At 45.9% G+C, this 24,155-nt stretch overlaps 1 protein-coding gene across 2 annotated transcripts in view; it reads left to right on the top strand.

Moving 5' to 3' along the window:
* The first annotated feature begins 1,666 nt into the window (after positions 1–1,666).
* Positions 1,667–24,155, top strand: part of LOC311230144 (uncharacterized protein) — a 46,239-nt gene continuing 23,750 nt past the window's right edge. Inside the window, exons 1-2 of one of the 2 annotated variants that reach the window (XM_084316322.1) lie at positions 1,725–1,795; positions 10,245–10,303. Coding sequence is in view for 1 of the 2 variants with exons in the window: in XM_084316321.1 (XP_084172447.1) it covers positions 1,714–1,795 (82 nt within the window). In the remaining variant the exon portion in view is untranslated. Of the gene's footprint in view, positions 1,796–10,244; positions 10,304–24,155 lie in introns of both variants that reach the window. The other variant, XM_084316321.1, reaches the window with a different exon arrangement.

Below are 24,155 nucleotides of genomic sequence, written 5' to 3'. Positions count from 1 at the left end.
CCCCAGCGTCTAGTGAGGGGATCGCTCCGGTGCTGCAGCTGGATTCGCTCCGGCATAGACCACCGCAACACTTCCGGGATTCTGAAATCAGGGATTGATTGATTGATTGATTGAAAAGTTTATTAACAGATTGCAGAATGGGTACAGTAGTATAGTACAGCTCAATACATACAATTGTTAAGAGGATGCAGACCTGAGAAAGACTTTCGTCTTGTTTCCATCAGGGTCCCCCATTTTCAATTCATCATATGACACACATGACATACAGATAGACAGTACTGCTACATCTATACATTTATGACATACCAGATTTGCAGAAAAGAGAGTATATACATTTGACGTAGAAACTGTACATTGGAGGAGGTTGGGTAGGTGGGGGGGGGGGGGGTTGGGTAGGGGACACTGTACAACTGTACAAGCAAAACTGTACATTGGAATATTGACAAAACCATACTTTGTCATTTACTGTACATTGGAGGGGGTTGTGACATTTACAGGGGCCAGTTTCGAATTGCAGTCTCCCGTAGGTGTACTTTGAGAGTGGTTTTGAAAGTGGGTAGCAATTCACATTCCTTTACAGCTTTGGGTAGGGCGTTCCACATTGATGTGGCATAATTGCGAAACGTGTTTAGTCCCTTGTTTGAGCCGACTCTGGGTTTAACATGATTTGTGAAGCTCCCTGTGTGGTCGTGGTATTCACTGACCTTTGGGAAGTATTTTGACATGTACATGGGTACCTTGGTCGTGTAGTGTATCTTGTAGACCAGGCAAGATACACTACACTAGACTCATCAAAGAGAAGCCGCCTATTCTCGGTCCTTGCCCCACAATGGTGGAACGAACTTCCCACCACAGTTAGGACAGCCGAAACCCGTCCAATCTTTCGCCGTCGGGAGGAGATTGCGGGGTCAAATGAATGAATGTGGACGAGAGCCGTGATGTAAGTGGTTGCCGATACGGCTGTGGGGGTGCTAGAGACATGATCGAATAGACGTTTATGCGCCTCGCTCTCCTGAACACGGCGTGACCCATAACTAACCGATCAGAACTAAATCGGCAGAGAAAAAGCCCATTTTAAAGCACCTATTCCGCATGGACATGCGCAGAGTGCCCATGGAGTCTGGACGACGCGAGATGACGCTTGAATGAATGTGGACTGTTCCATCAGAGGGGGGAGCTTCGATGGTCATGTAAGTGGCTACAGACCGCTGCACTTAAATATAAACATTAGTCTACCTGGAGACTCAATGAGGTAATTGTAGATGTCGCCATAAGACGCGTCTGGCCATTTAGTGGGATCATTTTTTTCATTATCCTGTTCGGCTGAAAGGACACTGGCCACCGAAGCTCCCCCCTCTGATAGAACAGTCCACATTCATTCGAGCGTCATCTCGCGTCGTCCAGACTCCATGGGCACTCTGCATGTCCATGCGGAATAGGTGCTTTAAAATGGGCTTTTTCTCTGCCGATTTAGTTCTGATCGATTAGTTATGGGTCACGCCGTGTTCAGGAGAGCGAGGCGCATAAACGTCTATTCGATCATGTCTCTAGCACCCCCACAGCCGTATTTATCGGCAACCACTTACATCACGGCTCTCGTCCACATTCATTCATATGCTCCCCCCGCAATCTCCTCCCCGATTTCAATGTAACGCGGAAGTGTAGTGGTCTATTGCAGCTGGACTCAAGAAGAAGAAGATCCTACAGGAAGTCATGGCCGCTATGGTGTTGGATATCCTCTACAGTGGTGTATGCCTTTTATATGCGATCCCATTCCTAATCCCTACAGTGTCTGGTGAGTTCATTTTGGGATTCATCTAAAGAGAAAATGGTACGCCTTTTACAGATTGGATTATAGGACCAGGGTTTCCTGTTCGAACGCAGGTAAACTAAAAGGACCAACCCAGTTGAAATGACATATCCTGAAGAGATACGCGTATCGCCTGCACGCAGAAGTATGGGTTAAATTATTCAATTAGTAGCCATAGTGCACATAGTGGCCTTACACTACTTTTGTTTTGAGGTTTGTGTTGTGAACAGGGGTTAAAGTGAGCAGGAACGGTCTGATATAACTAGCCTTCGACTATTTACTGTCATATGTTGTGGACAACACCGATAATAAGGAACACGCCCGCTGCATTTAAGTCCAAACCCGGGCGGGGCCATTTAGTTTGTCCCGGCGAGATATTGAGTACAGCTGTGTCAGTCCGTTTGTCTCGGAAATGTAAATGTCTGTAAATGCGTACTGGTAAGTGGACAAGAAGAGCTATATATCACATAATGTTCTCCCGCATCGCTGTCTGCTCTTTGGGCGAGTTGGGGGCACTTCAGAGTTAGTTATTCTACGACAGGGATGGATTGAACAGCGATGGAGGCAACCGTGCAAAATCCATAATCAAATCCTTAACGTTGTTATTTATAGCTAACTATGTAGCCCAATGCAGTCGCGGGTACGTTGCTATTTCAGTGCATAACGCCGTGGCCCACGACGTTAACATTTCCTCTCGTAGTCACTTCAGCAACAGGTGACTTCCAAATTTGGAAGGGGCACGAGTCAGAATTGTTCAATCATTCCCAACACATTCACGGGATAGACCTCCAGAACAAAGTGACCAGACACAACTAGATTGCTCCCGAGTGGGGGGGAAACGTTACTCTGACACGCACGTCGCACACGCCCCCTTATCCCATTCCCTGCCACCACTTTGATCATCTTATACCATTCTCTGCCAGTACTGTAAGTCTATGGATATGTTCACCTTCTTTGCAGGGCTATAACTTTTTAAATTGTATTGCTAAATTGACATTACTATGGCCCATTCAACATCGATTACCTATCGTTCAGGATGTAGGAACGTTTTACTTTTTCATTCACATTTATACGAAAATACGTCTAGAGTATAAATATGTTTTTATATCGTTTTCTGCAGTATTTCCCAGAACGTGAGATATAGGCACAAATGCATATTAGATCATCAAATGCAGTTTGATACCGATCGACGCTATATTAAAAATTTCAACTGTACATGGTCCTAAGGGTTATGACTGATCATGCACGGGTGAACGGAGGGGGGGGGGGGGGTCGTTTATAATTCCGTGATAGTCGTTAGATGCTTCATGTAGTGTGATATATTGATCAGAGCAGTTTGTATAAAAAATGATAAACAAAAACTCTGAAACTCACGTCAGTCTCCTCGTACCATTGGGTGATGAGAGTGGAGCAAACAGATCCCAGTTCTATTTCATTATGGCTGCCGCTCAGCATCATTCTGCACGCACTTCACTTCGTGCACGAGCACTGAATAAAAAATTCCACAATGTACCTTTACATCCCAACATTCGTCTGGCCACACCCCTATCCGCTTACCTTCATAAGCAGGTGTGTGGTCACCTACTCGCCTCCTTCTTCACTTTCACCACAAGGAAGTGCCTTCGGTAGATCCCACACTTGACGAGGTTGTTAGTAGAAGAAAGTTGGAAAACAAAAGAACGGGAAGATACGTCGACATCATATCTTTATTTTCTCTCTCACTATTTTTGAGAAAATACGGCGATATTGTCTTCGTCACTGGAGTGTCTGGAAGATGATGATCATTCTGTCCTCCACCGGCTTTTTCGTATTAGGGGCTCGCGCCGCTGATGTACTCCCCGACTGCAGTCCTCCTTGCTGCGGCTGGATGGGGTTGCCCTCCGGTCATACAGCTGGACTGTAGGAAGCACCGACTGTTGTGAGAAATCGGGTTTGCTTCCGGGTGGGGTGAGTATTGTTTTGCTTGCGAGCTCTGGTTGTCGGTTTATGCTATGGGGGTTAGCTGACAATTTTACGAACGCCGACTCCAGACTGGGGTCCTCTGCTCGGTTTCTTAAGCAACGGACGGAGGATCTTGGTCTGACGCCCATAACGGTCAACCTAGTGGGCCGCGACCAGGACCTGGTGAACCCAGGATTCTCTGGACGAGCGGATGCTTCTCTGTCCCGTGCAGGCCCCATCTTTCACATAAATGTGGAAGTACACCCTAACGAGGAAATGTGGGCATAGGATTTTCTTTATCGGGAGTTCCATGCTCAAAGTCGGCTGCAGCCCGGATGGGAATTGTGCTGGCTCCGCTGTATGTCTGGTAAATCACCGTTGGAAACTGTGTTTGACATTCTTTTTCTCTTTCCTCTTAGGATGGGGAGGGACTTGGACAGCGGCCTGTCTGAAGTGTGGCTTGTTATGTCGTTGTGTACAGTTCAGGTGATAGCTGCTTAGCTGGCGTGCTAGTTTGTGGCCTACTGTGTTAGCCAGTCAGCTGTTAGCTGCGGCGCTAGCTCGTTGTGTTTACCAGGCTAGTAAACGTTAGCTTGTTGCTATCAGTCGGACGGCTGTTAGCTTAATGCTACACTGTTGAAACGATACTGTGACTATAACATGCCTTAAAACACTCTGACTACGACGTCATCTTTGACAGAGGATGTTAGTCGACCCTACACCCGGGTACCAGTGCCAGCGAGGACTTCGTCAACATGGAGAACGGCGGCTGGGTGGCGTTGCGGACATACCCTCGTCACCGGCGCAGGAGATGCTGGGTTCAACTCGGTGTCCCGTTAGCCTGTGTTACTGTTCTCTCGGCCTGCGTTCTGGGTGAAGGTAGGAGTCCTCCGGACTTTAAACACTTCTTCTTTTCTTCCCTTCTAAATGTTTTGTAATAACGATGTTTCCAAAACATGTATTGCTGCAATACATTGAGGATACAACGCGTGTTGTGTGTGAATTGTCTTGTCACTGGTATAGCTTCTCTCTGTAGTAAATCGGCGTTGTTTTTTACGTGTGTAAAAATGAACTGGTTTGGTTGTGATGAGAACATGTGTGTTCATGTAACGTTGTACTTGTACCGTGGGTGAACTCACAACTAAGAGGGTTAATTAAACCTGTAAAGCTATGCTTAGTGACATGTTATTGAGGAATGAATCTTTTTTCTCTGCCTGTGATGACAATGAACAGCATGTTCATACATTAACAGAGGTGCCTGTTCGCCTTGGTCGTATCAAGGGTAAGATGGGAGGGGTGTCCCCCCGGTTTCCCTGGGGCTTCCCCCCCCCCTCTCAGACATGTTTGGTTACAATATATTGTGTCACTGTGTTTGTGGGGATACGATGTAACCCTCAGCTTAATTGCTGGGGTTGTGCTTTCTGCTTGAGAAACTATTTTTTCCTAAAGAAAAGGTTGTTTGGTCACTTCTCATGTGTGCTTAGCAAGGCCTGTGGCCAATACATAATCGAGGACTTCTGTCTTCTCTCGTTATGAAAAACGGCGTTCCTCTATAGTAAGAGTGTATTTTTGCCATTTTTTGTTGTGATGAAGGGTTGTGTGTGTCGTTGTGATCTACAACTGGGTTAGGTTTGGCCCACAGAAGCACATGTGTAAGTCTGGACCGGGGCTCTTAAAGGGGCCCTCTCTGTTCTGTGTTTTTTCCTTAGTAAAACTCAGGTAGCAGGTTAGCGCATGAGCTATGTGAGGCTGTTGGATGCTTCATGTGGCATGCTATGACTGTGTCATGCTCTATTTGTCATTACATCATATCATGGGTGAGGGGTCGGGGTGAACTGGTAATCCTTTCCTCCCCTTTTCTGTTGGTCAGGGGTTAAAACCACCTGTCCTTCAAGGTTCCTGTCACGTTGCTGTTCGGCACGTTACAGGGTAAGAAAGTACGTCACTGAGCGCGTCTCTAGTGGTAAGACTTCCGTGGGTTGTTCAGGTCCATGTTATGGATCTGTTTCAGGGAGTTGTCAGAGCTCCTCCTCATGAAGCTCCTCCTCAGAGAAGTGCCTTCTGTGAGTTCGGACTCTCCTTCCCAGTGAGGGAGCCTCCTCAGAGTTCAGAGCCTCCTCCTCAGATTGTCAAGGTGAGTAGAACTTCAAAAAAGGAGTTCTGCTCTATTGTGTGTGTATTCGATTCAATTCGATTATGGAGTGTGTATTGGTTCAGTGCCTCCTCCTCGGAGAGCCCTAACCCAACTGTTTTGGCTCAATGTTGCAATATATTCTTTTCAATCTATACAGCTCACGTGGGAAGTCTTTCTGGGGATTTCCGTCTCCTCCCTGTGGCGAGGGTGGCGGGATGTAAAAATGTAAATGTCGGTTGGTGCGCCTGCGCAGTAGAATCAGGAAGTGTCGAGGGCAGCGTGAGCCTCCCACGCGTTACTCCTCGCCACTGAGAGATCGAGCTGCGCAGGTGAAAAGATGCGACTGCTGTTACCTCAAGTACCGGAGGGGACTTGTGCTATGTATGACTTAGTCCACATTGCAGCCGGCTTGTGGGAGGTAAGAAACAGCGTTCGTGACAGGGGAGGGTTGAATTGGATGATACGAAATTGGGATGGGAGAAAAATGTAGAAAATGGGAGAAAAAGTGGATAAAAAAAATCACGCAGGGGGCTAAGTGCGCCTTGGTTGCTCGTTATTAAAACAGCGTTTTTATAGGGCAACTGGGATGGAGTTTTGTCTCTCCCGGGAGATAACGTTCCTCAACGTTATATAGACAGGTCATGTTTTGTAAACTGACGTTATGTTTAGAATGGGAATACATGGGTCGGGAAAGATAGTTAGCTCAAAGCTAATCCGGAGGGCAGCTAACAGTAGCTACTGTCTAACTGTGATGCATTTTCTGTTTGCAGTCCAATGTTCACCAAAACACACACCCACACACTTATAATTTGTTCCTCAACGTTATATAGACAGGTCATGTTTTGTAAACTGACGTTATGTTTAGAATGGGAATACATGGGTCGGGAAAGATAGTTAGCTCAAAGCTAATCCGGAGGGCAGCTAACAGTAGCTACTGTCTAACTGTGATGCATTTTCTGTTTGCAGTCCAATGTTCACCAAAACACACACCCACACACTTATAATTTGTTCCTCAACGTTATATAGACAGGTCATGTTTTGTAAACTGACGTTATGTTTAGAATGGGAATACATGGGTCGGGAAAGATAGTTAGGTCAAAGCTAATCCGGAGGGCAGCTAACAGTAGCTACTGTCTAACTGTGATGCATTTTCTGTTTACAGTCCAATGTTCACAAACACACACCCACACACTTATAATTTGTTCCTCAACGTTATATAGACGGGTCATGTTTTGTAAACTGACGTTATGTTTAGAATGGGAATACATGGGTCGGGAAAGATAGTTAGCTCAAAGCTAATCCGGCCTGTTTAACCACTAGCTTCTGTTAGCTAATGAAGGCTAATGCTGGCTGAGCAAGGAAACTAACAGTAAACGTTTTTACATGAAATACAGCCCAAAAACCCTGCTGACAAACGTTTGCTTATTAAATACATTCTATACTATAATAATACAAACGTTTCATTGCCTCTCTGTGCCGACAAAGTTGTTTAAATAAGGGGAGAAAAGTAGCTAAAACCAATGTATTTGGATGGGACAGGAAGTACTATTGGCAACCGGAAGTCAGCCGGAAGTGCCTACTTTCAATTTGTGCAAGTGGAGAATAGGGAGGGTATCCTCCATTAGGGAGGGTCAGGGGGCTCTGTCCTCCCCGGTCTGATGGTTGTGGGGAGCCTCAGCGGGGTACATTTGTCGAGCTTTGGCTCCCGCTCAGCTCCTCTTGTGCAGAATGATGCTGAGCGGCAGCCATAATGAAATAGAACGTAAGGTTATGTATATAACCAAGTTCTATGAATTATGGTGACGCTCAGCATCAGGACGCCGCTGCAGCCCTTGATCTCGCCTTGTGGTGAAGTTTGGGAAGGAGGCGAGTAGGTGACCACACACCTGCTTTATGAAGGTAAGCGGATAGGGGTGTGGCCAGACGAATGTTGGGATGTAAAGGTACATTGTGGAATTTTTTATTCAGTGCTCGTGCACGAAGTGAAGTGCGTGCAGAATGATGCTGAGCGTCACCATAATTCATAGAACTTGGTTATATACATAACCTTACGTTATGTGGTGGGGATCTAGGCGATCCATTTCCGGTTTGTATATTACTAATACACGCCCAATTCATGTAGATTATTGAGTTATGGCAAAGATCCATATCCACGGTGTGTGTATTGAGTCCCGGGACGCTAAAACGAGTGGCCGGACGGAATTAGACCGAGCTGCAACAGGCATTTCCGGTTTGGCAACTCGCCGATCAGCCACCAGGTGTCAGTATTGAAGCGTTGCAGAGTTGTGCTGAGTCTATCAGCATCTGACAAGGCTCCGTGAGTGGAATATGAATACCATGGCGAAAATATGAAATTATGATCAGAATCACGTCGTACGCCGTTATTGGCAGAATTTGCATGAACTTGAAACCCGTCGTACAACGTTATTGGCGGGAAAAGGGTTAAGAGAGCCACATACAGGGAACAAACTTAACTTTTTGACTTACCAGCCATCTGGCTGGTAGATTTTTTAAAGTACCAGCCGGGCAGATTTTTTACTAGCCAAAAATTATAAATAGCTTTTTAGTATATCGCCATGTGTTATTATTATATATAATACTCTCATATGCTATTTTCAATTAATATCATAAACAACATAAGGAATATTAGCATAATTTTGAGTGGACTGAAGGAATGAGTCAGCGTTAATAGTTTTAAATGCAAATCATTTATTGAAACATAGAAGTGGGGTCGGGACACACGCACACTGTTTCAACTCACCACCCCTGCATCATATTGTAGTCTGTCTTCAAACTTCCACTCCTCTCAAAAATTTTTATATTTGAATATCAACATTATCTGTCCATCCTCAGTAATCCTCAGTTTACTATAATATACTCCTGTCCTGAGTCCTGACTAGTGACTCCGTCGTCTTTCCAAACGCACACACACACACAGGGAAGGGGAGAGTGCCCCCCCCCCATTTCCCTTTCCTCAGTGCTATTTACTGTGGCTCTGCCTCGTCTGATCATCAGGATTAGCTTGTTAGCTGACGTTAACGTTGTAGTGATTGGTACATAAACGTTAATTTCGGGCGATGTGGGCATAAAGGAATGGCGACGGTGCAAAGCATGTAGCTGCATTGGACTCGTTGTGAGAAGAAAAAAAACATCAGACTTATTTCGCGCCTGTAGGCGCACTGCTGTGTTAGCGCTGCTCTGTTTACAACGCTGCTCTGTTTTCAAGAAACAACACGGACTGGGCGGATATCATATGACTCGCGGAGTTGCTAGAGGGTTTTCAAAATAAGAGTATCATATTAACCTGAACGTTGCTAGCTGCCGGAGCCCAGATATTATGACTGGATCTGCGCTTGGGGCGGCAATGAGACCCGCACAGGATTTTCAAAATAAGAGTATCGATATGAATTACACGCCAGCTGGCGGGCAGACTATTATTTTTAGACGCCAGACGGTAAATCTACACGCATTTGGCGATGGGCGCCCAGTTATTTTGTTCCCTGGCCACATATAATGAAAAATAGTATGTTTGTATAATAAATACATGTGTTCCTTATGCTTTCAGCTAATGCATTGAAGGCTAAATGTTGTTCTTTTTTGTTTTTACCAAATACTATTTGAATTAGCAATGGCAAATCGTCCCCCGCTGAGCTGTACTGAATCGAAAACCTAGCCCCTTTCGTGACTGATGCACAGAGTGAATCCACAGTCACTTGCTAGTCCGTAGCAAACCAACCTAGGTTTACCATGAAGGACTGGTTCTGCCCGAACCGTTCGTTATACAAGTATCACAGAGAAATGTCAAAGGTACTCACAGTTGCACGAGGGTTTCAGACAGAGATACGTGATGGTTTGAAAGCTCGGCGTTGCTCATAAACATTTTAAATATTTTTTATAAACGTGTAAACATCACAGAGGCAGCGTTGCATGCTGAGCGCACCAGGCATGTCACAAATGCAGAATAAGAGAAGAAGCCACTCTGATGCAACGCTGCCTCTGTGATGTTCACATGTTTACACAAATTATTTAAAATGTTTATTAGCAACGCCGAACTTTCAAACCATCACGTATCTCTGTCCGAAACCCTCGTGCAACTGTGAGTACCTTTGACATTTCTCTGTGATACTTGTATTAACGAACGGTTCGGGCAGAACCAGTCCTTCATGGTAAACCTAGGTTGGTTTGCTACGGACTAGCAAGTGACTGTGGATTCACTCTGTGCATCGCAGAGTGGGAAGGGGCTATCGAAAATCATGACCCCAAAACGTGATATGAACCTAACCGTGATTTTTGTGAACCGTTCCACCCCTAGAAAGTACGTTATCAAGGTTAATGTGTGTGATAACTTTACTCTCAAAGATGGCGAAAGATGGAGGAAAGAGAGGACAGAAGAGGAAGATGATGGATTATTGTCAAGGGTAAGGAGTCAGGACTGCCTGGCAAATTACTAAACTGGAAGACATTTTAAAGCTTGTACAAGTAACGTCATTCATTTGAGATTTTTTAATCATACAGTGGACATGTTGATGATGTGTTGTTGAAGTTGATCTGGTTAATTCATATTGGGAAATGTCTTTGACAGTAAATTAAATCATAATAATTTGTGTGTTATTTTGAACGCTGTGTGAGAATATTGAGCAGGCTATGGAACTGGATAGTTTGCAGTATTGTGCTAACGTAATGGTCACACAAGGTGGTGGCCTTATTTGGCCTGGTGCAGGTCAGGCTGTCGATACATGGTCTCTGTTATGGTTATGTTATAGGTCAAGGGTAGCAGTCATCAATGAGTTTAAGCTGATGATGGCCTTCCGTATCATATGCCAAATTCCATTTTTATACTATGGCTAAGGGTTGGAAAGCAGCCATGTGTATGATGGAGCATGTAGCATCTGTTAATATATTAATTTGTAGAGAGCAGCAGCACAGCCCAGAGCCAGAGCAGCACAGCATAGCCTGTCCATAAAGACGGAGCCGGCCCTGACTTATTTGGTGCCCTAGGCAATATTTATACATATCATGAATTGATTCTATATTACACTAAAATGTTATATATTCTTCTTTATATATTTTTTAATAAAATGATATACTGTGAATAATACAAATACACATACCCAATCCTTGGCACATATTGTCTGGTTCCATCCAGCTGAACAGTACAACCCATCTATGATTATATCTTTTCACCAACGCCTCTTCACCAAAGCTTTTTCTTAGTTTTAACCTATTTACCTGTTTTTAAAGCCTATGTTTTTACCCTGTAGCACTTTGAGATTTGGTTCCAAATGTAAAGTGCACTACAAATTAATACATTTATTATTATAATATGTGACAGCCCATCCACTCTTGTATATGTTTCCTAGTTTATACTAGCTTACTTAACTTTCACTATAGTTACTTATTGTATAGTAACACACTTATGGGTAGACAGGGTGGCCTAGAGGTAAAGAGGCTGGCCACTGGCCAGTAACCAAAAGGTCACTGGTTCGATCCCCATTCTAGCTGTGATCTGGTGACTGAATGGTATTACATCTACGGCACCCACCATCCCACCATGAGCAAGCCCCAGCAATGCCCCAAAATAATTGCTCCAGGGGTGCTGCACTACAAGCGACCCTGCGCTCTGACCTCTCTGATGAAATGCATGTGTGTGGGGGACTATGTGTAACTAGGAGGGATATGCGAAAAGACGCATTTCAATTATGTTGTGTACATTGACAATAAGATAAAAACGAATCTTCTATGGATTTGGCAACAAGCATTTGACTGCATACTGTACTTGTACAATGGAATATATGACTAAATAAAATTAGGTGGAGAATGTGTCTGCAAGGTGGCCCACAATTTGCAGGAGTGGAAAATTGGGAATACAATATTTCAAAAGTCCACCTGAAGAGAGCAGTATAGGGTGTTACATTTGATTAATTAAAAAGCTGCTAATGGTGAAATCCAGCCAATAATATCACCTAAGCCACATTATAGCCTATATACCATTTTAAACACAAGCACCAAGAGTCATTACGCATTCATAGCATGCATACACAAAACATGTATTCCATGAGTACTTCTCTCGCATGGTGCATGATGTTTGCCATAGGCCTGCTGTAACTGAGGGGTACAATTCCCTGACTGTATTGTTAGATATGATACTTACTACCACTACCTCTTGTACTTTAGACTCTGGCCACCCAGTACTAGGCATAAATAATTATGGTAAACACTCCCACGTAGATGAAACGATCCAACACAAATGTACCAAGTCGAAAGTCTGCGTTTAATAATAATTAATACATAGCAAAAGGTATGTAGAGCAATCACTTAATTACATTTATGATTTGAAATAGGATGCACTTTTATGGCAAATGAGTATTCGTTGGTATATCAATAGAGAACGTCCAATCTCTGGTGGCGCAGGCGGTAAATATACAACCTGGAATATTTAAGGAATAATAGCAATGATACTTTAATGATTATAGAACTGGATACACTAGGGGGGGATTCCGGTCGCTTGTAAGACAACTGGAGAAGGGGGGGGGGGTAGAGTCTGGCTGTATCCGTCTGGCCGAGGGTATCCTGGGAGAACCCACGGTTGTGCGGCTCGGTGCCTCAGCGATCCTCGATCCACAGATGAAAGCAGTTGGACTCTCTGTGGGCCGGCTTCCTCCGGTCCACGATGGAGAGACGTGAAGCGACCTCGTCGTGTAGAGCGTCTCCTCACCTGTCGTCCTCTCCGGGGGGGGGGTTTCCAACACACGGCAGTGTTGGTCTTTATCCATAGAATAATCACTGTATACAAAGCATAATCCGTGCCTGGGAAGGCGGGCTGTCGTCGGTAGAATAATCCGGTATGCAGGTCCACTCGCTCGTCGGCTCTGGGGCTCCTCGGGTGCAGCCTCACATGGGGTCGGCCACCCTGGATAAGCAGCCAGTTCTACCCGAAACGATGGGGGTACTGACTACGATAGTATTCTCACCGCACGAAGCACTACATATGAATAGACTATTATTAGCTTAATAGACTACGTCCAACTCGACGATATAGTGCCAAATATGACTATTCAAATATTAATATACACGATGTCTCAATACCGATGGTAGGCCGAACTTGGCCTTACTCCCACACGTGGCGTCGCGGGGAGGCTTTACGTCTGTCACTCTATTGGAGGGTAAGAAACTGGACTAAAAGGAAGTCCTACTTTAGTAGCGCAGTATATATACGCACTATGAACAAATAGTACCGGTAGCCAGATTCCTACGCGGAACTAGGACTTGTTCGTACATGTTGAGCGGTACGTTTGAACTGGGTCTGGGGGGTATGGCAGCCTGGCACCAAGGTCTCGACCAATAGTAGAATGGAGACTATTATGGGATGTTCAGTAGGCTAGAATGGATATTCAATGCATATTGTACAAGGAATATACAAGGGATATCAGGGAATATTAGAGAATATACAAATACAATTAAATATATATATATAAATAAATATATATATTCGGTTTAATCTGGCCCTTCACAACAGCCACCCCCTGATTGGTCCCAGACCTAATCAGTTAAGCAGAGACAGATTAATCGCGTTGTCTATTTACTAGGGATGGGTACCTTTCACATTTGAACCGATACCGGTACCGGTACCGGTACCTGTGAATCGATACCGGTACCCAACGGTGCCTTTTTTCGGTACTTTAAAAAAAAATAAAAAAAAAATAAAAAAAAATATTTTTTATTGATTTTTTTTTTTTTACTTTTTTTTTTTTTTTTTACTTTTTTCTTTTCATGTCAACGTTCACACGCACAATATATGCTTACCTAGGATTTGACTTGATTCAACAACAAAGCAGTCGGAGCAATGACAAGCCGAAAACTGTCGAAATTTAATTTACCTACCTCAGTCGTAAAAAAAAAATCCAAACTTCAAATAACTACAATTTCGACAGTTTTCGGCTCGTCATTGCTCCGACTGCTTTGTTGTTGAATCAAGTCAAATCCTAGGTAAGCATATATTGTGCGTGTGAACGTTGACATGAAAAGAAAAAAGTAAAAAAAAAAAAAAAAAGTAAAAAAAAAATTAATAAAAAATATTTTTTTTTATTTTTTTTTTATTTTTTTTTCGGTTTCTCACTTGATTCGATACTCGGTAGTACCGACGTGTTTCGGTTCGGTACCTCAAAAGTACCGAATTCGGTACCCATCCCTACTATTTACACATAAGGGTTTGCTGTAGGGGTCAGTCAACTTCACAAAGTCATAGGGTTATAGGGTCATGGTCATCATCGATTGTGTCTGGGAGTCGGGGCAGTTCTATGAGCCTCGCCACGGGACGGGTGTAAGTGCGACCCTGGACAAGCACTTCAGCTGCTCGGACCTTGCCGTCGGCACCGGTGATCACTTTGCTTACGCGGCCGGCCGGCCACATAGCTCTGGGCAGTGATTGATCAATAATCATGACGACTGTTCCTTCTGTCAAATTGTCTCTCTCCTTTACCCACTTCTGGCGGGTCTGTAGAGACGGTAGGTAGTGCAGTAGGAAACTGCTCCAAAACTTGTCGGCTAATACTTGGCTGTACCTCCACATTCGTCGGCCGTTCGCTTCTTCAGGCCGGTACATTGTCTGGGGTAACGTGGGATCTAGCCGCCCCATCAGGAGTGTGTTGGGGGTAACTGGGTCGATATCCGCCACATCGCTGGAGACGTAGCCGAGGGGCTTAGAGTTCAATACTCCCTCAATCTCCGTGAGGACTGTCATTAGGACTTCTTCCACCACAGTCTGGGCCCCAAGTACTGCGTACAGGGCTGTCTTTATGGAACGCACTTCCCGTTCCCAAGTACCACCGAAGTGGGGTGCGTTTGGGGGGTTGAATTGGAAGTCAATCTGTGCTGGAGCGAGGTGGGTCTTAAGTTCTGGGCCCATAGCTTGGAAGCTCTCTCTCAGCTCTCTTTCGCCGCCTTTGAAGTTTGTCCCATGATCGGACAATAGTGTAGACGGTCTTCCTTTCCGTGATGTGAATCTACGGAAGGCCATAAGGAATGAGTCTGTGCTCATGGTCGGGAGAAGCTCGATGTGTATCGCTCTGGTGGTCATGCATTTGAATACAATACCCCACCGCTTCTCGGTTCCTCTTCCTTTCTTTATGTGCAGCGGGCCAAAGCAGTCCATACCCGTTGAGTGGAATGGCTTGTCACCGATTCGGAGGCGACATGGAGGAAGGTCAGCCATCCTTGGTATGCTGGGCTGCGCGCGCCACTTGCGGCAGTCTAGACATGTTCGCTGGAAGCGTCGTACCGCCTCTCTTCCTTGTAGGATCCAGTAACGACGTCTGATCTCCGCGAAGACTCTTTCTGCTCCTGCGTGATGTACATCCTCATCGTATTTCTTTATAATCAGCTCTGTGACCTTGTGTCGGCTGTTCAATACGATCGGGTATTTAATGTCATCCGGTAGATTGGGGGCTCTGCGTAGGCGACCACCCACTCTGATGAGGGTATGAGCGTCGCTCTCGGGGGCCAGATGAATTAATCTGCTGTCGGATGGGACGGGCTTTCCTCCCTGTAGACAGGCCAATTCATCGGGGAACGAGTCTCTCTGGGCTCGCTGCAGTAGAAGCAATTCTGCTTCCTCGTAGTTAGCTGCTGACATTTCAGCAGGGGACTTACACTCCGGGTGGTGCCGCAGGAATGTCCTTTGTTGTGCACTCTCTATGGTAGTGCAATCATCTATGTTGGGGTCTGCGGAGATAACAGTGCTCAATCCACAGAACATAGGTTTCTTATTCTCAGCCTCCTCTTGACTTGCTTCCCTCGGGATAGGCGTGGGCCACTCTCCTTCCGGGAGCTTTAGGAATGCTGGGCCGTCACTGTAGACATTGCGACGGGTGAGGTCATCTAGGGGCATTCCCCGGGTGATGACGTCAGCTGGGTTCTGTTTTGTATCAACGTAGCGCCACTCTGTTTCTCCGGTTAACTCTTCGGTTAAGTCTTGAATCTCGGTGACTCTGACTCCCACGAAGACTTTGTACTTGCATGAGTCCGATTTGATCCAGGCGAGTACTGTCGTGGAATCTGACCACAGGATTGTTCTAGACACCGGTATGGTGAGCTCACGTTGGATGAGCGTGGCTAGGTGCGCTCCGGCTAGGGCTGCGCAGAGCTCTAGACGTGGGATAGATTGTTGCTTGCGTGGGGCTATTCTCGAGCGGGCGAGGACAAATGCTGTGTAGATCTCTCCCCCCTCTTCTTGGGCCCGCAAGTAGGCTACTGATCCGTATGCGACCTCTGAGGCGTCACTGAAGACGTGTAAGTCCATTTTACATGTCTCTGGCCTCACCGTGGGTGGGAAGTAGCTTCGGCGCATATTAACGCCTGGGAGTGAGTGGAGCTCCATCTCCCACTCTCTCCAGGTGGATCAAAGGTGTGCGGGAATGGGGTCGTCCCAGCCCTGGTCCTTGTCCCACAATGCTCGTACAATCATTTTTGCCCTGGTGGTGTACGGTAGAATACATCCTAGCGGGTCATATTGTCGGGCGAGTGTTGTGTACACACTCCGTCTGGTGGTCGGCGCCGCCGCCGGCCTTCCCTGCTCCGTAGTCAGGGGCTTGTGTCTGTAGTGAAGCGAATCTGTTTTGAATCGCCACACCAATCCCAGGGTCATCTCCTGGGCTTCTCCCGGGATTGTAGCCATCCAGGTCTCGCTGCTGGCTGCCTTGTCCTCGGAGGAGAGGCTGCGCAGTACTTGCGGATCGCTGCTGGCCCACTGCCTGAGATCAAAGCCGCCTTTGATCAATGAGGCGCAGAGTTTAATCAGGAGAGCCTCGGCTTCTTCCTGTGTTGAAAGGCTTTGTAGACAGTTGTCTACGTAGAAGCTGTTCTTTACGCTGTGTCGGACCTCTTCGTCCGCTGCTGGGTCCTCTGCTACATGTTTCTGTAGTGCAAATGTAGCACAGCAGGGGCTGCACGTCGTTCCGAAGGGGAGGACTTCCCATTGGTAGATGGCTGGGTGCTCATCTCCTGGCTTCTCTCTCCATAGGAACCGTAACAGGGGCTTGTCCTCCTCTACTAATCTCACCTGCAGGAACATTCCTTTAATGTCCCCGCTGATGGCCACCTTTTCCTGGCGGAAGCGAAGTAGAACGCCGAGTAGGGAGGGGCCGAGTGTGGGACCGGGCAGTAACTCTTTATTCAGATTTTGGGATCCGATCTGGTAGCTGCAGTTAAATACTATGCGGTCTTTACCGTTGTGATGGACCTTGTGGTGAGGCACGTACCACGATTCAGTGGTCTGGTCAGCCTCTTTAATGTCCATCTTTGTGACGTGTCCCGCTGTGATGAGCTTCTCAATCTCGGCGCGGTATACACTCTCTTGGGCGGGGTTCTTGGCTAAGCGCCGCTCCGTGTTCAGCAGGTACCGTTCTGTGGCGTCTGTCTTGGCGTGGAAAGTAGGCATTCCTTCTCGCCGCAGGAGTGGCGTGGCGTATCTCAACACGCCGTTGACCGGGACTCTCTTGGTCCCTGTCTCGAGGAGGTGAATGGCGTAAATGTCATCTTTAGAGCGAATGTCTTTCTTTCCGTTCTTAAAGGGCATTTGTTCCAAGGTCCATAGCCGCTCTACGTGTTGCAGGAGTGCGGTTTCTCCCTCTGTGACTCGGGAGTGGAGACATCTAGTGGCTGTACTTCGGTTGAGAGATTTGGCGAGCGGGCCTTGGAGAGTCCATCCCAAACGGGTCTCGACTGCTGCAGGACAGCCTCGGGGTCCGGTATGAACCCGGTCTATCGGGACAATGAGCTCTGCATGGTCGGAGCCTATCAACAGGGTCGGCATAGCATTGTCTATGAGCGGGATCGGTAACTTGCGCAGATGTGCATATTTCTCCATCAGCTTGGCGACGGGGTATGTGTACCGCGACAGTCCTATTTCTTGGCTGGTGAAAGCGTCTGTAATCTGGTACCGTCGCTCAGGCTGGCCGCTTGCTGCGATAGAGAATGAGACATTCTCGCCCTTTATCGTCTTCAAATCTCGTCTTATTGTCCGAATTGTCATTTGGGTTTCGCTTCCCCGCAGCCCTAGCTGGGCCGCAGCGGAGGCGAGCAGAAGGGTCTTCTCTGACCCGTCATCGAGGACGGCGTAAGTGTCCAGGACTTTATTCTGGTAGCTTAGTGTCACACGCACTACTTTTAGGAGTACTCGGGCTCCACTGCTGCTGGCGGGATCGATGTACATGACGCTCGCTTTGCTGCTGGATGGTGCGGGTGAAGGGCGCCGTCTGTTACTGTCGTGAAGTATGTCCAGATGGGCTCCATCGCACTTGGTGCACCTTTTCTTTAAGCGGCATTCGGCTGCCATGTGTGAGCGCGCACAGCGAAAACAGCGCTTGTTGGACTTTATCCATTGACTTGCTTCCTCCGCGTTCAGCTTGGGGAAGGAGTCACATTGCGCTAGCCAGTGTTCTTTCTCACAGTAGGGGCACACTATCTTCCACTTCTCCGTTCTGGAGGGGGTACTGTGGCTCCTGCTGCTCGGTACTGACTCCGATTGGTGCATCACAGTCACCGATCTTCTTCCATCATTTAGTCGTCTGGTTCCTTCTCTGGAGCCAGGGGTGCTCCGTCCGAATGTATCTAGCCGTAGGCTGCTGACTTCTCTCGCCAGGAAGTCTGCTAGATCGAGGAGGTTCGGTTCGGGGCCATTCGGGTCTCGGTGGTCTCTCTGCCGCCTAAAACGCTCCTGTCGAGTGGGCGGCAGCTTCTCCAAGATCCTTTCCACATTTGAGTTGGCGTAAAGTTCATGCCTCCCCTTCTCTCTCTGCGCTCCCAACATCCCTACCAGGGACTGCACTCTGATGGACAGGTCGTCCAGTGCTCGATTGTCTATTGCTGGGGGTAAGCGGTCGATGTGTCGGATCTCCTGGATCACGTAGTCCCATATGCGCCCATACCTCTGGTCCAACAGGGCTGTACGCTAAGCTTTTTCACTAGGGGCACACTTGCCCCTAAATGAGAAATTTAGGGGCAAAGAATATTTTTTAGGGGCAAATTTTTAAATAACTATTTTACCATTATAGTAGGGCTTGGCGATATGGCCTCTAAATGATATTGCGATATTTTTTGGCCATATCACGATACACAATATATATCGCAATATTTTGACATTTCCTAAAGCACTTAAAATGCTTGATTTAACCCTTTGATGCATACAGTCACGCCAATATGATTATAATAAGTCCCTGCAACATATGTTTGCATTATTAAACCATGAAGATGCTTTAAAAAATAATTTAATGAAAATGTACTAAGAGTAGTCTACTGACACACTAATAAAAAAATGTATTTACATCTAAGACTATTTATATAAAAACTCTTGGGTGCCCTTTTTTTGCACAGTACTGTGTTTTCTATCCACTTTAGCCAAACACACACACACATATATATATATATATATATATATATATATATATATATATATATATATATATATATATACTACTGTGAGAAAATAATAATTACACACAAAGGGATAATGGCTTATAGCAGACTTAATGATTTTAGAATATTTCAGATAATGAAATTAAATGTTTATCATCAACTATCCAGTTAGTATTTATACTGTCTGTAACGTTTGGCTACTTTAAATCATTGAATGTAGAGAGAGAGCGAGAGAGAGAGAGGGGGCGAGAACGCACAAGAGAGCCAGCCCCCCCCCCCCCGGGTTTTGTTCTAGGTTCGCGTTTTGATCGTCTAAGCTGCCGTAGGTGATGACGTCACACTCGAATGTAAACAGGAAGAGTCTAACACGGAGATGGAAAGTGGATGATATACAGAAACGAATAACTAATAAATATGAAGTTATGTTTAAACTTCTGTTGTCAAGCGTTGTCACTTGTCAATATAACCCACCCCCTTTCCTCACTTTTCCACCGTCCCTGCTTCACTCGGGACCACCAGCTAACGTTAGCCTATAGCTCCGCCGTCCCTGCTTCACTCAGGACCACCAGCTAACGTTAGCCCATTGCTCGTGTCAATTAAATTGCATGTTATTAAATGTCCGCGCTGGTCTGTCTAATGAAATTACAACCGCAACATTATGTCGCCTGTACAGCCCTGGTTGTAGGCTAATGTTAGTGTAGTGAAATGCGAATGAAGGGGTGAAATCACTATTCGCAAGCTTGCGAGTAGATATAATTTTTCATTCGCACCGGCCAAATTAGGGGGCAATTTGCGACGATCTCGTCGCAGCGTACAGGCCTGTCCAATGCTACCAGCGCTGCTGTGTATGGGGTGGTGGAGGTCGCGTAGGCGAGCGCTATATTATGTGCGCGGGGTACCTTTAAGTGCTTCAGTAGGATGGCGTATTTATGGCGTTCATCCAATACATCCACCAACATGGTCTCCAGACACATGCAGAGTTCTGTATACTGGGCCCGGTTCTCTTGGGTGAAGTCGGGTACCATAGGCGTGCCAATGTATGACGCTGACTGTGGATACATCGGCGAGCGTTGGGGGAGAGGCCTCCTAGGCGAGTCTCCTCCCGCTCCTTGGTATGGGCTGGTACCGGCAGTGTACCATGGCCCGCTTGTCCAGGTGCTGTTCCTCGGTGCGGGTCGTGCGTCGTGCTCACCCGTGTATAGAGTCGGGGGTCTGTAGCGCAGCTCCGCGGGAGTATAGCCTGGGCTGTACCGGACCTCCTGGTCCGGTAGAGTACTGTGCTGTCGTCGGGTGCGGCTCTCCTCCTCTTCCTCTTCGTCTTCAGTTAGGTCATCCAGTGCTTGTAGTCTCTGGTTTAGCCTCTCCACAGGATATGCTGCTCCTTCCCGGTTGCTAGGTCTCGCTTGGACCGGTGGTCTGTGGGGGGTATAGACCTCGTCTGTTGGTCAAGTTCAGGGTTGTTTACTCGGCTAGGGGATGCCGCCCTGGAGGTGTGTCTAGACGAGTTCCTGGAGCCTCTGGCGGAGGGAGAGGGTGTTGTCCGTCTGATCAGCTGTTCTATTAGTTGCGCTTGCTGTCTGTCGCGCTCTGCGTCCCGTAAAGCACCAGCAGCTGCTCGCTGGCTGTCTGCTCGGTCTCGGGCCACATTCTCTTCCATCTGAATGCGTCTTATTTCTAGACGTATATGCTCTTCTTCGCTCCGCTGCTGGATCTGCAGTCGGTCGCGTTCAGCAGCGGCGTTCAGGCTGATGAGGAAGGCCTGCTGTAGGGTCCTCTCTGCCTCGCTGGGAGAAGGCGGTTGTATAGGGGAGCCTTCCCTCGGGGTACTCCTTGCGGAGCCTTGGAGCTCTATCTCCACGGTGCTCTCCCCGTCTTCTTCCGTGCCGAGTTCTCTCTCGGTAGCGTTGTATTCCTCCCGGGACTCATCGGGGACTACTTCTTCAGTACTGGCGGGGTGTGAAGTCATGTCTGGTTCCCACTGGTCCCCACCGTGAGCTTGGTCAGTTACATTAGAACCCGTAGGGGCCTCTATGGTCGGGGTAGTCTGGGCGTTGGGGTTAGACATACTTTACTTTCTAGTTTTACCGCGTTTACTGTTAGTAGAAGACTAGGTTGTTGACTGACAGCGTAAGCCTCTAAGTACTGAGGGAGCCGTCGTTCGCGCTGCGGGCGTTGGTTAGGAGGATCGTTTCGTGGAGTGTTCATCATAGGCCATTTCAATATTAATAACACTATATTAATATTACACTAATTACCATCCGGCTCGAAGGACCAATTGTAACTGAGGGGTACAATTCCCTGACTGTATTGTTAGATATGATACTTACTACCACTACCTCTTGTACTTTAGACTCTGGCCACCCAGTACTAGGCATAAATAATTATGGTAAACACTCCCACGTAGATGAAACGATCCAACACAAATGTACCAAGTCGAAAGTCTGCGTTTAATAATAATTAATACATAGCAAAAGGTATGTAGAGCAATCACTTAATTACATTTATGATTTGAAATAGGATGCACTTTTATGGCAAATTAGTATTCGTTGGTATATCAATAGAGAACGTCCAATCTCTGGTGGCGCAGGCGGTAAATATACAACCTGGAATATTTAAGGAATAATAGCAATGATACTTTAATGATTATAGAACTGGATACACTAGGGGGGGATTCCGGTCGCTTGTAAGACAACTGGAGAAGGGGGGGGGGTAGAGTCTGGCTGTATCCGTCTGGCCGAGGGTATCCTGGGAGAACCCACGGTTGTGCGGCTCGGTGCCTCAGCGATCCTCGATCCACAGATGAAAGCAGTTGGACTCTCTGTGGGCCGGCTTCCTCCGGTCCACGATGGAGAGACGTGAAGCGACCTCGTCGTGTAGAGCGTCTCCTCACCTGTCGTCCTCTCCGGGGGGGGGGTTTCCAACACACGGCAGTGTTGGTCTTTATCCATAGAATAATCACTGTATACAAAGCATAATCCGTGCCTGGGAAGGCGGGCTGTCGTCGGTAGAATAATCCGGTATGCAGGTCCACTCGCTCGTCGGCTCTGGGGCTCCTCGGGTGCAGCCTCACATGGGGTCGGCCACCCTGGATAAGCAGCCAGTTCTACCCGAAACGATGGGGGTACTGACTACGATAGTATTCTCACCGCACGAAGCACTACATATGAATAGACTATTATTAGCTTAATAGACTACGTCCAACTCGACGATATAGTGCCAAATATGACTATTCAAATATTAATATACACGATGTCTCAATACCGATGGTAGGCCGAACTTGGCCTTACTCCCACACGTGGCGTCGCGGGGAGGCTTTACGTCTGTCACTCTATTGGAGGGTAAGAAACTGGACTAAAAAGGAAGTCCTACTTTAGTAGCGCAGTATATATACGCACTATGAACAAATAGTACCATTAGTGGTGCGGTAGCCAGATTCCTACGCGGAACTAGGACTTGTTCGTACATGTTGAGCGGTACGTTTGAACTGGGTCTGGGGGGTATGGCAGCCTGGCACCAAGGTCTCGACCAATAGTAGAATGGAGACTATTATGGGATGTTCAGTAGGCTAGAATGGATATTCAATGCATATTGTACAAGGAATATACAAGGGATATCAGGGAATATTAGAGAATATACAAATACAATTAAATATATATATATAAATAAATATATATATTCGGTTTAATCTGGCCCTTCACAACACCTGCCCTATATTATAAGACTAATCAATAATGAAAATGCAAAGGCTTACAACTCAACTATTAAACTATTAATTAACTATTACCACTCAAATTTAAACATGTAATGTTATTTCCATGGCTTAAGACAGTTCAATGAATATTTGTGGATATGAGCTACTCTCTCCCAAAGCCATAAACCAGAGAAGTAAGAATCAAACTTGTGATGTCATCAAGTATAGAGCTGCTCCATTGACAATGCATGGGAGTAGTGTTCTCAGTTCTGAAACAGAAGAAATGTACCTATGAACTCAGAACATTCCCCATGGCGCTCTTGTTTAATCTATATCAGCTTTCCCAATTCATTGTCTATGGAGCAGCTTCAGACTTTATACTTTATATACAAGTTTTGAGTTTTGGCACTCACTAATATTTTGTGCTGTTTTAAACCAGAGGAATAACATGTATAAAAAATTTAAAAAAAATAGTTCCGCTCAGGGTTAGAAAAAATAAAAATAAATCCATGGCTTTTTTTGCCCCTCTTAATTGATTTTCGGGGGCTTTTCTTTGTATTTCGGGGGCACCACATTTTTATGATGAAAATTAACATAAAGATTATAAAACATTGTCGACACTTTTACAGTCTTCGTCCCTATGTTTGATAACGTAATGTTAATGTCTCCATATATAGGGCTCTACGCTAACCTTTTTCCCAAGGAGCACATGTGCTCCTAAATAAAATGTTAATAAATAAAATCTAAATAAAAATTTAGGAGCACACAAAGAAATTCAGTGAAAATTTTTCAAGTAACACAGTTTATTAACAAACGATGTATTACATGCATATTATACTGTGCGTGTGCATACTAGGGATGGGTGTGCGTAATCGATTAATCGTAGCTATGAGAGAAATCAAAAAAAAAATCGAAATTATAAATTTTTATTTTTATTTTTTACATATTTTTTCACATGTATGTGTAAGATTATAACTGTTTGTTGGTTTCCTTAAACATACGTGAATGAACAAAAAAAAGTTAAAAAATAAAAAATATAAAATAAATATATATATATATATTTTTTTTAAGTTTTTTTCCTTTTCGATTAATACACGATCACTCGAGTATAGCATGCGATCAATCGATCTGGATTTTTCTTTAAAATGCCCATCTCTAGTGCATACTAA

The sequence above is a fragment of the Notolepis coatsorum genome (genome assembly GCF_963971535.1).
Source record: "Notolepis coatsorum genome assembly, chromosome: 6".
NCBI lineage: Eukaryota > Metazoa > Chordata > Actinopteri > Aulopiformes > Paralepididae > Notolepis > Notolepis coatsorum.
Note: the sequence above shows the minus strand (reverse complement) of the source record. Positions and strands in the feature narration are given on the sequence as shown.